Genomic DNA, 12,424 nt, shown 5'->3' with positions numbered 1-12,424 from the left:
GGTATTTCTTACTGTACAAAAAGTAAGTACAGAGGAATGATTGAAAAAAATGAGGAGAGGAGCACTTGGGGGTGAGCTAGGAGAGGAATCCATGTGTATGGCTCGTCATTCACCAGGAAGGAAAGCCTGGGATAGGCCCCGGACATTTCAGTCAAAGAAAAACAAATGTTTTTCCAAGTACTAAAAAAAGTGTGAACAAAGAGGGAATACAGGCTCACCTGGGCTGGGCTTTCAGATGGTCAACAGTTGAACTGTTAGGACGAGATGTCCCTCCTCGCAAGGATACTTCTTTTGGAAAATGGCAGGACTGGGGAGGAAGGAAATCGTGAGACACAACACCTTTCTTAGAGCGGAGAAAAATCCCCGCCAGGGTCACATCTACCGTGACCTCGTACGTATAACCAGATGGGGAGGGAGGCTGGACTCTGGCTGTGAACTAACAGAAGATTCCGAAGAACCGCAGCATGGGAATGTTGTGGTTCCGAAAACTGGAGCAGCACCTCAGCCCTCCAAGTCCCGTTCGTCCCAGCAGTCTGGCTCAGGGACACTTCTCGCCCCAAAAGTCCCACCCAAGCCCGGCACTGAGCCTTCTTGCTGGGAACTTTCATCTCAGGGCTCGACACTGGCGTTGCTCCCGGGGACGTGACTCTCGGCTGACACGCGGCCATGACGGGTGCGGGAAGGCGGCAGGGGCAGACGCGGGTCAGGGACACACACAGCGGAGTCAAGCCTCCCAACACCCACCGTCACGCAGGCCCGAGCCGGCCCAGACAGGCGAGTCCCGCTACTTCTCACCCAGCGCCGACTCCTGCCCAGGCTGCGGCTACCTCCCCCGCGGCGGCTCAACCCCAAGGACCAACCAGAGCGGGCCCCCAGGGTCATGGCTAATTGCCCCTGGGGCTTCTGGGAAATATAGTCCGCGGCCGGAAGCCGGAAGCCGCTGCGCTCGCACTCTCACTGCGCAGGCGTAAACGCGGGCGCTGGCGCAGGCGCAGAGCTGACATCTCAACCCGCCCGCTGGGCCCGGAGGCTGACGGTGAGCGGGGTCCCCGAGCCGCGCCGTCTGGGCTCTGCCGGCGCTCAGGGCCGCCAGGGTTCCGGGCCGCGGAGTGCATCCGTGGGTGCTCCCTGAGGCCGAGCCCCGAGAGGCAGATTTTGTCTTTTCCTTTAAGGTCCTCCCCAGCTCCTGTGCCCTGCGGGGTTTGGTGTGTGACGCGGGGACTTGGAGTGTGTGTCGCCCCGAGGGTGGGGGTCGACCGCGCCCCCGGCTGCGGGGGATGTGTCTGCGTGTGTGTTATTTTTTGAGTGGGAGACGGCGTGTGACCGAGGCGGCATCCGCTTGCCGGGAGCCTGGTCTGTGGCCGTGCACTGTGAGGTGACAGGCTCGGTGGGGGATCGTGGCGCGCTGGGCTGCGGCTGGGCTGATGGGTGTGTTGGGGGGGTTGGAGGGGGGGGTCGCTGTGAGCGGACTCGTGAGCGCTGGGTGTAAGCGTGGCTGGGCGAACACGACTTGTGTGATGGCTGTGGCGCATCGTGGGTGCCATGGAAACGGGACCACGCGCTGCCATAGGTCTCTGTGGGGTAAGGAAGTCTGTGTTGCATCTTCTTGCAGCGTCAGCGTTACTTAATATGGGGATCAAAGATTGATAATTTATTTGGTCAGATCATTTTGTCTTTTTATGTACCGTCAGTGAATTTGTTTTCATGCATAAAAATACAAGTAACTTTTAAATAGGAAAGAACTCTTTATGCTCCTCTGTACTTTGGAGTGTTTGGCAGATAAAATTTGAGCATCCTGGACTGAGAAAATAGATTTATGCTTGCTTGGGAAGACACTGTGTCTTTGACTTAGTGAGCCCACAGATTTGCAGCAGATGGCCTGAGTGCTAGGTCGAGTTCAGCTAGCCCTACTTTAGGATGGGAAAAACCCGCGCTCTAAAGGCAGAGAATGAGTTTAAGACCCACTTAGTGCTTCAGAGCATAATTTGCTTTATTTCAAATTATAGTACTTATGATTCTTCCTCTTCCCTTCCTGAACATTCAGTCCTAACGCCATAAGACGGGCTCAGAGCAGGGTCTTAGATCCTGAGCAGAGTGGGAGCGTGATTGTGCTAAGGGGAGCAGCAGGCGAGACAGGAGAGGTCTGCTGTGCCATGTGGATCATCCCTGGCCAGGGATCGAACTCAGGTCATTGTGGTGATAGCACTGAGACTTAACTTGCAGGCCACCAGGGAGGCACAAGATGAATCCTTAAGTTACCTGCCTGGGCTTGTACCCTCTTCAACACGGCACTCTCCTCACTGGTGCTGCGGGCCTGTCCCCCCAGGCTGTGGGCCAGCCTTTCTGGAGCAGACCTGTCTGTGGTCTTCAGCTGATGGGCCATGGGCCTGGAGTAACCTTAGCAGGGAAAGTCACCTGGCGCTAGTCATAGCCAAGGTGGGCATTCTGAATGTTACGCAGCCTTCCAGCCCTTACTTCTAGAACCTGCTCCTCTGACTTCTGAAACTTAAGACTTTCCTTGAGCCCAGGCTCAGGTTGCCTCAGGTCTGCTCCAATGAGCAGGAATCTGCTTGTTTCCAAAATCATTTTGCTGCATCTTTTCTCCCCTCCTGTATCCTTGAGTTTACACTTTTATCTCCTTACTCATTTTAATGAGGTTTCAAGAGGAAGGAAAAGTTAACTACTCTTTTCAGCCTGCCAGGCTCACTTCTGGAAGAATCATCTTCATCCCTTCAAAGAACTGTAACTCCCCAGCATTTTTTCCTTACACCTTCCCATCTTACCCCCAGGTATACAGTGACATTTATTTATTTGGTAAACAGCCTAAACTGGACCCTGCTGCTCTGCCAGGGGAGCGCAGGGGAAGGCTCTTTCCCAATCTGGGGTATCGGGATAGACACCCAGAAGAGGTACCTAACCATTCCCACTCCAACCAGGTGTGCCTGCCCTGATAAAGTCAGCGACATGCACACCACGGGGCATCCTACCCACAAGTGCGCCTTCCCTACCTCCACTTGGGAGTTGGGCCGAGTCCCAGATATTCTCAGTGTGCAAAGACAGGTATCCCTAGAAATGCAAATGGTCCACCTGGAGGAAGCAGGGGTGCCAAGAGGCATGGGGGTTTTATTTTACGGTCCAAGGCTAAGGTCTGAGGCTTGCTTTCCACCCCTTGCCCCAAATCTTTGCTTCTCTCTCAAGCGGTAACCCTGACCATGGCCTCACTCAAGCGTCTGTCAGGAGGGGCACAGAGCGTCCAAGGCCCACATTGTCCAAAGAAGTCAAATTTCTAAGAGGAAATTAAAGTGATTCAGTCTTGTCTTTATTGAATAAACCAATCGTAGGTAAAGAGAAAAAGAGAACTTGGTTTGGGGACAAAGGCTGGGGAGCTGAGAGAAACCCCCGCCCCTGTGGCGTGGGGGTGAGGGCTCACTTGTAAAACTCATGCTCCTGCTCGTCCTTCTTGATGACCGTTTTGTACGCCTTCTCGAAGTCCTTGGCCAGGACGATGTAGCGGTTCTCGCGGACGGCCAGCATTCCGCTCTGTTGGAGGAGGAGCGGAAAAAGTGGGCTCCCTGCATTTCCCACCCCCAGTGATGGCAGAGGAAGAGGAACAAGACGCCAGGGAGGCAATGGAACAATGGCAGCAGAGAGGTCTCAGAGGCAGCCCCCCACCCTGACCCAGAGATACACCGGCACTCACCTCCTGACAGATGGAATTGATGTCAGCTCCCGAAATCTTATCCGGCCGGGCCACATCTACAGCGGGCGAGTCAAGGAAAGCATTCTCTGTGTGACGGGGTGAATACGCAGCACCGGGAGTCACCCTTGAGTTGCCTCTGTCAGCACCTCTCCTCCCGGGACCTGACTCCACCTAAACCGTCTGATGGCAGCAGCGCCAGGGGCAGAGATGAAGATTCAGTCCTGCCCCCTATCCCCTGTGGGCCCCTGCCCGCACTTGCAGAGCAGGATACAATCCTCCAGGTCAACCTCCTCAGAGAGGTTCATCTTGCTGGTGATGGTGGAGAAAATCAATCTCTTCTGGCGGCGGTCAGGGAGTGGGAATTCGATCTTCCGGTCAAGGCGTCCCGGCCGCAGCAAGGCTGGATCCAGGGTGTCTGCTCTGTTTGTGGCCATGATCACCTGGTATGGGGGACAGGCTGGCTCAGACTTCTGTCCCCACCACACTGTCCTTCCCATTATAACACGTCCCTCACAAGCACATGCCCCCAAGCCCCATGCCCACACCACACCTCCCCTGGCCATCCTGAACACCAAACCTTGACATTGACATTCTGGTCGAATCCATCCATCTGATTTAGCAGCTCCAGCAGGATTCTCTGAACCTCCCTGTCAGCTGCAGACAGTGGAACATGGTCAGTTAGGGGCACACAGTACAAGCAGCCTGCCCCAGACCCAGGCCCTGCTTGGGCACCACTCACCTCCGGTCTGGGCATCGAATCTCTTGGTGGCGATGGCGTCGATCTCGTCTATGAAGATGATGGCGGGTGCGTTCTCCTTGGCTAAGCGGAACACGTCCCGGACCATGCGGGGGCCCTCGCCCAGGTACTTCTGTACGAACTCTGAGCCCACAACCCGGATGAACGCGGCTGAGGGTGGGAAGACAAGGGTTAGAGGCGATGAGTCTCCAGGGGGCCCGTTCTTTCACTGAACTGGAAACTGCCTGCTGTCACCCCTTTCTCTGGATGCCCACCCAGGCTGTTCTGCCAACACCAAAGCTGGTCCCAGCCTCTGCTTGCACCCTGCAGAGTACCCAGAGCAAGCCAGCAGCCCAGATCAGGAATCCTGCCCACAGATGGCTGTTTTGGCCCTACACTTAAAATCCGGGATATTAAGGAAAAAAGCCAGTGCATCTGTGCTCTAAAGCACCCCGTGGAGAAGGGCTGGAAACATTCATGGATCCAAGAAACAAAAAAAGAAGTCAGGACTTCTATAATATTTTTAAAAATCAGTGAGAACAGTTTGTCTGCACATGAAGACCTCACACTGCTTCCCGGAGAGCCCCGTGGGTAGCCCCGCTCCCGACTCCATGACAGCTGGCAATGGGGTGGATGACAGGTTCGTTCTGGACTATTTTAAACTTGTGTCTCAAATTTAGTCTAATTTGGTGACAGATGAGGCTGTGTTGTGCAGAGCAGCCCCCAGGACACTCCTTCCAGCCCCCCCCACCCCAGGAGAGGAGACAGCCCAGGGGCTTCATTACAAACTAGAGCTGTGGACGAACGGCCTTCTGCCCTGACAAGCCCCCTCGTCTGACTTCACCCCAGCTCAGGCCCTGCTCCCGGGTTCCTGTATCACCTAGGGCTCCTTCAACACCCCTGCCTCGGGATTTGACCTCTCCTGCTCTACTAACCCCACTCCCACCCCCTTGCTGTGGCCGTACTTTTATTTGGATAGTCTGCAGGGACTGAACTGTTCCCTGGGAGGCCCCAGTCTCTGGAATCCCCTTGTCTGGCCCTGGTCTCTGCCTCTCCCACGGGGTCGCTGCAGTGCCCTGTCCCACTCCTGCCTTCCCATCCTCTCTGTCTCCCCCTGTTTCACTAATGTTTCCTGGCCACTGAGTCCATCGACTGTCTGCTGCCCAATGTGCTGTTCCCCATCCCCAGGAAGGTCACCAATAACCATCAGGATGCCCAAGCCAGAAACCAGGAGTGGCTGCTGACTCTTTCTTGCCAACCAAGGATATACTCTGTGGCTTTTCCCTTTCATCCCAATCCAACTCTGCCCAAGGCTCCCATCACCTCCCTAGATCATAACTAAGTTCTAAAAGGCACTTTCTCCTCCTTCCAGGTCACCTCCAGCTGCCACAATACTCTTTCAAAAGGCTAATCTGGTCACACCACTTCTCCAATATGGTGGACACTGAGCAATTGAAATGTGGCTGGTCCAAAGTAAGATGTGCTATAAATGCGAAATACACAGCAGATCTCACAAGACTTAGTACCAAAAAAAAGCAAAATTTCTCAACAAGTGAAAGGATGTGTAAAACTGTAATTTATACAATGGAATATTACTCAGCCTTAAAAAGGATGGAACTCTGACACATGCTATGACATGGATAAAGCCTGAGGACAAAAGACAAATAGTGTATGATTCATACATTTTTATGAGGTCCCTGGAATAAGCAAATTCAGAGAGGCTGTAAGTGGAATAGAGGTTCCAAGGGGCCAGGCAGAGAGAGTTTTCTGTTCAACAGGTATGGAGTTCCCTTTTGGATTGTTGGGTAAGTTCTAGGAATGGACAGTGGTGGTTGCTCAACATTATAAATGTACTGATGCCACTGAATTGTACACTTAAACGTGGGCTAAAATGATAAATTTTACTACATGTTTTATTACAATAAAAATTATAGAAAAAAAATCTTGTTTTTTGTATGCTACACATGCAGATAGCAAATTTTTTTTTTTTTTTTTTTTTTTGGTGGGACCCTTGCTGGTGGCCGGGGATCAAACTGGCACTGCAAACTGCTGCGCCACCAGGGGAGGCCTGCAGATAGCATTTTGAGCATACTAGTTAAATGAAGTAGATTAAGTTCACCTAATTTAACTTGTTTTTAATATGGCTATTTAAAACTTTTTCATTCTGTATGTAGCTTGCATTGTATTTCTCTTAGACCCCACTATCTAAAACCACCCAGTCCTCATAGGTGCTTATAAAATCTCTGAGATCAGCACTGAGACTATTTATATTCTGGTCTCTTCAGTCTCACCTGGACCTGCCCAGCGTAGCCCCTCTGTCAGCCAGTCATTCAACAGACATTTTCTGAGCACCTACCATACGGTTTAGAGATGGGCATCAGAAAAACACGAAAGGAAAAAATGCACAAGTTTCCTGCCATGGTAGAGTGAAGTTGTGGTCTAGTCCCAATTAACCACCCCAGGGCCTTTGCACATGCTCTTCCTGCTGTCTCGGATGCTGTCTCCCAATTGCGTGCCCGACAAACTCATCGCTTGTTTCCTCTGGGAACCCCTACTGCAAAGCCCCAGGCAGAATGGAAAGACAATCCCACTACTGGCTCTGCTTCCCCGTAACATCTGCCACCGCCTGTCCCTCTTCTAACCATGAGCGCCCTCTCTCACTTGGCTTCAGCTGCAGGGGCCTCTCGCTGTCCCTGAGCACACTGCTGCCTCAAGGCCTCCAGAGGCACCAGATAGTCCTCAGTCTGAGATACTCCCTTCCCCGGATGCACCTGTGATTCACCCTCAAGTCTTTCAGGTCTTTATGTAGCTACTACACAGAAGACGAACCCTGCTCCCAGCAGAGAAGGTCGCGGCCCTACTACTCCCTGGCCCCTGGCCCTGCTCAGTCTTTCCTAAGCAAAAGGCTGCATCATTTTATTAATTCCTCACACAGCACTGCAAAGTGAATCTTCCATTAGATGAGGAAATTGATGAATGGGGTGAACTGTGGGGGTGGTCACCCCCCACCCCAGGACGGCACAGCCAGTAAGAAAGGCACACCAAGGCTCTGACCCCAGAGCCCGTGTTCTTAATCACTGTACGTGCTGCTCCCTGGGGAAGAGGCGAGCATGGAGCCAGCCTGGAAGAGCCTGGAAGGTCAGAGCTCGGGAGAGGGGCTAAGTGGCTTACCTGTGGTGTGGTGAGCCACGGCCTTCGCCAGCATGGTCTTCCCGCAGCCAGGGGGCCCGTACATGAGGACGCCTCGGGGAGGGTCGATGCCAATCTGGAACACGGAGGCAGATAGAAGGGAGTCCCGGAAGCTGTCACCAACCTGAGGCCCGGTGGGCATCTCACTTCATTTCCCTCTAACCTCTCACCTGCTTGTAGAGCTCAAAGTGCGTAAGCGGGAGCTCCACAGCCTCCCGCACCTCCTGCTTCTGGATGTCCATACCCCCAATGTCCGCGTACATCACGTCCGGCTTCTGGTCTGGTGGGAGAGCAGAGCAGGGCTCCCAGCCTGGCGCTCAGGGCCCCCTCCAGTCTCCCCGGCCCTGGGGTCCCCTCTCACCTGAGGTGAGCATCATGATGCTGCTGTCGGCCTCGGGGGGCAGCACGTCCACCAGGGCATTGCTGTGCTTGTGCAGGGCCACAGAGGCATTGGGCTTGAGCAGCTCCCGATCGATAGTGCTCAGGATGCGCACATAGTAGTTGGAACCTTTAGGGAGGGAACAGACAGCGGAGGGGGCAATGAGCAGTGCCAGACCCTCCAAAACTGCTCCCACCTCCAATCTCAAGCTAGAATGTTTACCACAGAGCATGACTAGCTCTCCGGTCTGTCCCCAACATTCACACTAACACCCTCACATGTCTGAGCTTTGACTCTCACTGGAGTACTAGCTCTGTGTCCAGTAGCCTCCTGGAATTCCTTCCCCAGATATCCCCAAGGAATCCCTCACTCACTGGGCCCCAATGTGTGCGCACTACCTTCCTCAACTTGTGCTCCTCCTCCTGGATCTCTGTGTCAGGGAAGCCCACAGTCCCCAACCACAGCCCAAGCCTCAGCTCGGACCTTTCTCACCTTCCCTCCCCAGCCCATCAGTCACTACTACAACCCTGCACCCTGCCTCTGTCCCTCATCCAATCTCGCCTCGCCTCTCCTCCCCATGGACGCTCTCCTGATTCAGCGCTGTCCTCTTGCATCTAGGCATCTCTGCAGACTCCTCCCCACTCTTCTAGGCTCTAGTCCCCATCCAAACCACCTTCTACATTTAAGATAGTGATGAACACATCTCTTTTCAATCTTGGTCACTCTCCTGACCTTCAGATCTGGCTGCCCAGCTGCCTGGACACCTCCCTGTGATGCCCCAGACTGTCTTCATTGCCTCTCCAAATTTACTCCTCTGCCCAGCCACCATCTCAAGGATAAGCCCACCGTGCTGAGTCCCACAGATCAAAGACACAAGCCTCACTCATTCTGAATTTCTCCCCTCACCAGCTCAGTGTAAGCCCATATGTCAAAGCCACACACCTTTCCCCACCACCTTTACAAGAATATAGCTTATCCAGAGGAGCAGAGGCCAGATGCAGGGAAAGACTGATAAGATACATCATGAGGGTAGGACCTGGAACCATGGTAGTGACAGCAGCTACCATAAGCTGAGTCTTTAGCGGATGACAATCTCTTAACTCTCCACCCATGGTTTCAAATGGCAGGTCCCAACCCAGAAGTGGTCATGAAGTCAATTTAGAGAGTCATATGCAGAACAGTTTAAAACAAAAATAGATGAGCGCAGAATGGAAAACAGCCGATTATGTCCCACGTGGTGTAAAGCTAAATATCATTTGGTGAACTTGCAGCAAACATACATCTACAGGCCAAATATACACATACATATGCATGTATGGAGAGAGAGGGCACATGCAAAATATATTTCTATTTTGGATCAGAGTTAAAACACCCTGAAAAACACTGTCACATTGTCTTGCTATTTAAAACTCTAGGATGATTCCTGACACATAGCAGGAAACAGTTAACAGTTGCTGAATGACCCGATGAGTGAAGGAGTTCCCCTCCCGACTCCCAGACCTGTAGTGGAGCCCACGATGGCTGTATTCTGATCCACAGCCTCCAGGAACTGCCCGATGACCAGCGGGATGCTCTGGATTCGTTTTACCTCCTCCTGGGCGTGGAGGAACTCCTTCTTCAGGTTCTTTTGCTCGTCTTTGATGTACTCCTCCTGCACCTCCAGGAACTCCAGCTCTTGTTGCAGCTTCTGTGAGTGGCAGGTGGAGAGGTAGAGGAAGACTCCAGGCCTCGCTAAGCAAGGAGTGGTGGAAGGCAGAGGGAGGCGGCGGGAATGGGATGCTGGGGCCTGTGCAGGGGCCAGTTGGGGATGTATGTACCTTGTAGCGGCTGTACAGGTCCTCCAGGTCCTCAGGCTCAGGTCCCAGGAAGGACAGACCAGTCTGGGGCCGTGACACAGACAGTGCTGGGATCTCATCCTAGACCAAGAAATAAAACTAAGGTTGGAAGAAGAGGGTTCCCTCATGAAAGAATCTAGATTCTTCTCCTCACCAAGCCCCCAGAAGGATCCAGACAACATCCAGCCCCTTTAATTAGACTCTGGAAACCTCTCACCCCCTAAATAGGCTTCTGATGTCACCCAGCCCCTAACTCATTACCGCCAGCCCCAACACGTCTATTTTGTCACTCCTACCATGTCCCCAATGTCACCCACTCCCAACTAGAGCTTAAATGTCACATCAGCTCTTTCCCAGACCTCAACGCCCTCCTCAACAAGCTCCTAAGGTCTCATGGTTCTCATACAGGCTATTAAAGTCACCACGTCTTCAAACAGTCCTAGCGTTACTCAGTTACCCCCAAAACACATCTCAAGCCACAGAACTCAACTCACATTAGACCCTTATGTCATCCGGCTGCCCAGGTAAGCCCCAAACTCCACTCGGCCAGATCAGATATCATTTAGCTCCCCTGCACCAACCAGGCCCCGAGCATCAGTCAGCTCCCAGCTCAGCCTCGGCCACCTTTCGGCTCCACGGCCGAGTCCCACACAGCACTGACCCGCGATCCACCCCCACCCCGCCGGGCCACCGATGCCACTAAGCGCTCCCAGCGGCCTCGAAATCATTCGGTGGCAAAGCGCCTCATTGCCTTAGCCCCGACTTCCGAGCTTTGCTGCTCTCCTATCATCACTCAGCCAGCCAGGCCTCGCGGGGGCAGAAAGCTCTCCACCGAGGCTTCCGAAATCCCGCAGATCCGGCTCGGGAGCCCCACAGTCACCCAGCACCCCTCAGGTTGGCTTCGCCCTCTCCCCGCGAGTCAGGCCCCACCGGACCTGCGTTTTCTCCACCAGGATGCCTATCTCCTCCATAGTGACCAAGCCCGCCTCTGGGTGATCCAGCCAGGGCCAGTCACCGCTTCCGCTGACGCCACCGGAAGACCTGTCTCTGAGTGGATTCTGGGAAATGTAGTTTCAGGCCTGACCGAGAGAGGGCTGGGCTTGCAGGATAGAAGAGGAAAGGCTTAGCCCGGGGGACCATCCCCAGATATGCGCATGCGTGCTCCCTGCCCGCGCGCGCGACCGCGGGCTCTGAGCAGTTGCGCGTGCGCAGTAGCGCGCGGTGGCGGCTTCTCGTGCAGCTCCCCGGGGCGCGGGTTTTCTCGACGGTAGGCGGCGCTGCCCCATTGCTCCTTCAGCGCGGATTTCTTCAAGGTCAGGGCGATTCTGGTGGCAGGTGCCCTTCTCTTGGGGTGGTGGGGCAGGTGATACCTTGGACCAGGGTCCACAGGGGATATTTTAGGGGTTCTCGTGTGGGAAGCGCCCGAGGCTCGTGCCCGGACGCCCCTGAGAGACGCTTCAGGCCGGGTTCACCCGTGCTTGGGCGAGGAGCCCCAAGACCTGTTCCCTTAGCAGCCAGGGGCCAGGACTGCAGAAAATGAGACAGGGTGCCCAGGAGCTGGGGCTCCCAGGAGACCTGCAGGCCTGAGCCGAGACCTGCAGGCCTGGGCCAGGCCCTGTGCTAAGTTGTTTTTTTTTTTTAAAGATGTATTTATTTATGCATACAATAGCCAGTGGGGTACAGGCCAGAGATGCGGGGGGGGGGGGGAGGGGGGGGTGAGAGGATTCACCAGAGACAGAGTGGGGAACAGAACAGGCAGTTTGACCGAAGTACACTGTTGAGGGGAGCAGCAGGCAAGACAGGAGAGGTCTGCTGCGCCATGTGGGTAGCTCCCTGGCGGGACAGGGATTGAACTCATGCTGCAGAGGCTGCGGATTGCTTCATAGTGCAGTACTTAACCCCTCGCGCCACCATAGAGTCCCCCATGTGCTAAGTCTTAACGTGTATTAACTCACTGAGTCTTAAAAGACAGTATGTTCCCTCTTTTACAGTGAAGGAAACAGGCGCAGAGCTATGAGGCCACTCTCCAGTCACAAGGACCAGAACGCGGCCCAGGCCCATCTGTCACGGAGCCTGTGCTTCTGGTGCCAGGGACACGCTGCTGCTCACCACATCAGGTTGTGTTAAGTAAACTTTCTTTAAGTATAAATACAAACAGATGCCCAGATCGTTCGCATTCAGCTCCATGAATTTACACAAAGTGAACACACCTGTGTAACTTGTACCCTGCTCAAGAAACTAGTGTCATTCAGAAGCCCCCCACAATTTCCATTTTGATAGCCCATCATCTTCCCTAAAGGTTGTCACTACCCTGATTTCTCTCTCTCCCTTTTGCTCTCCCGCACTGCTCCCTTCTTCCCTCCCTTGTGAGGGAGATTTGTGTTGCTTGTAGGAATGGTTACCTCGTTTCTGTATGGGCTCCATTGTGTGACTATAGCCAAAGCTGGGCGTTTTCCAGTTAGGGGTTGTGCTGGTGCTATAAATATTCTAGTACATTTCTTTGGTAGACATATGGGACTATGGAATGCTGGAATTGCTGGCCACAGGGCAGGTGTGTGTTTAGTTTTGGTAGATACTGTCAAGCT

The 12,424-nt window shown here is 53.8% G+C and overlaps 1 protein-coding gene across 1 annotated transcript; it reads right to left on the bottom strand.

The window, feature by feature from the left end:
- Positions 1-3,281: 3,281 nt before the first annotated feature.
- LOC119249308 (26S proteasome regulatory subunit 6B) lies at positions 3,282-10,887 on the bottom strand. The gene is made up of 11 exons (XM_037516550.2): positions 10,775-10,887; positions 9,822-9,920; positions 9,505-9,691; positions 7,987-8,133; positions 7,796-7,905; positions 7,608-7,701; positions 4,440-4,607; positions 4,278-4,354; positions 3,972-4,140; positions 3,701-3,756; positions 3,282-3,540 (listed from the first exon to the last, which is right to left on the bottom strand). Exons 1-11 carry the CDS (start codon positions 10,808-10,810, stop codon positions 3,427-3,429), a joined length of 1,257 nt encoding a protein of 418 aa, XP_037372447.1. The 5' UTR covers positions 10,811-10,887; the 3' UTR covers positions 3,282-3,426.
- Between the last annotated feature and the right edge of the window lie 1,537 nt (positions 10,888-12,424).

The sequence above is a fragment of the Talpa occidentalis genome, unplaced genomic scaffold, assembly GCF_014898055.3.
Source record: "Talpa occidentalis isolate TD23 unplaced genomic scaffold, MPIMG_talOcc4v2.1 talOcc4.17, whole genome shotgun sequence".
NCBI lineage: Eukaryota > Metazoa > Chordata > Mammalia > Eulipotyphla > Talpidae > Talpa > Talpa occidentalis.
This window is presented reverse-complemented; position numbering and strand designations above follow the sequence as displayed.

Coding starts and splice junctions, on each gene's coding strand:
- LOC119249308 (XM_037516550.2), bottom strand. CDS start 10,810: ATGGAGGAGATAGGCATCCTGGTGGAGAAAACGCAG. Junction 4,355..4,439: donor ATTCGATGCCCAGACCGGAG/GTGAGTGGTGCC, acceptor CACTGTCTGCAG/CTGACAGGGAGGTTCAGAGA. Junction 4,141..4,277: donor ACCAGAATGTCAATGTCAAG/GTTTGGTGTTCA, acceptor CCCCCATACCAG/GTGATCATGGCCACAAACAG.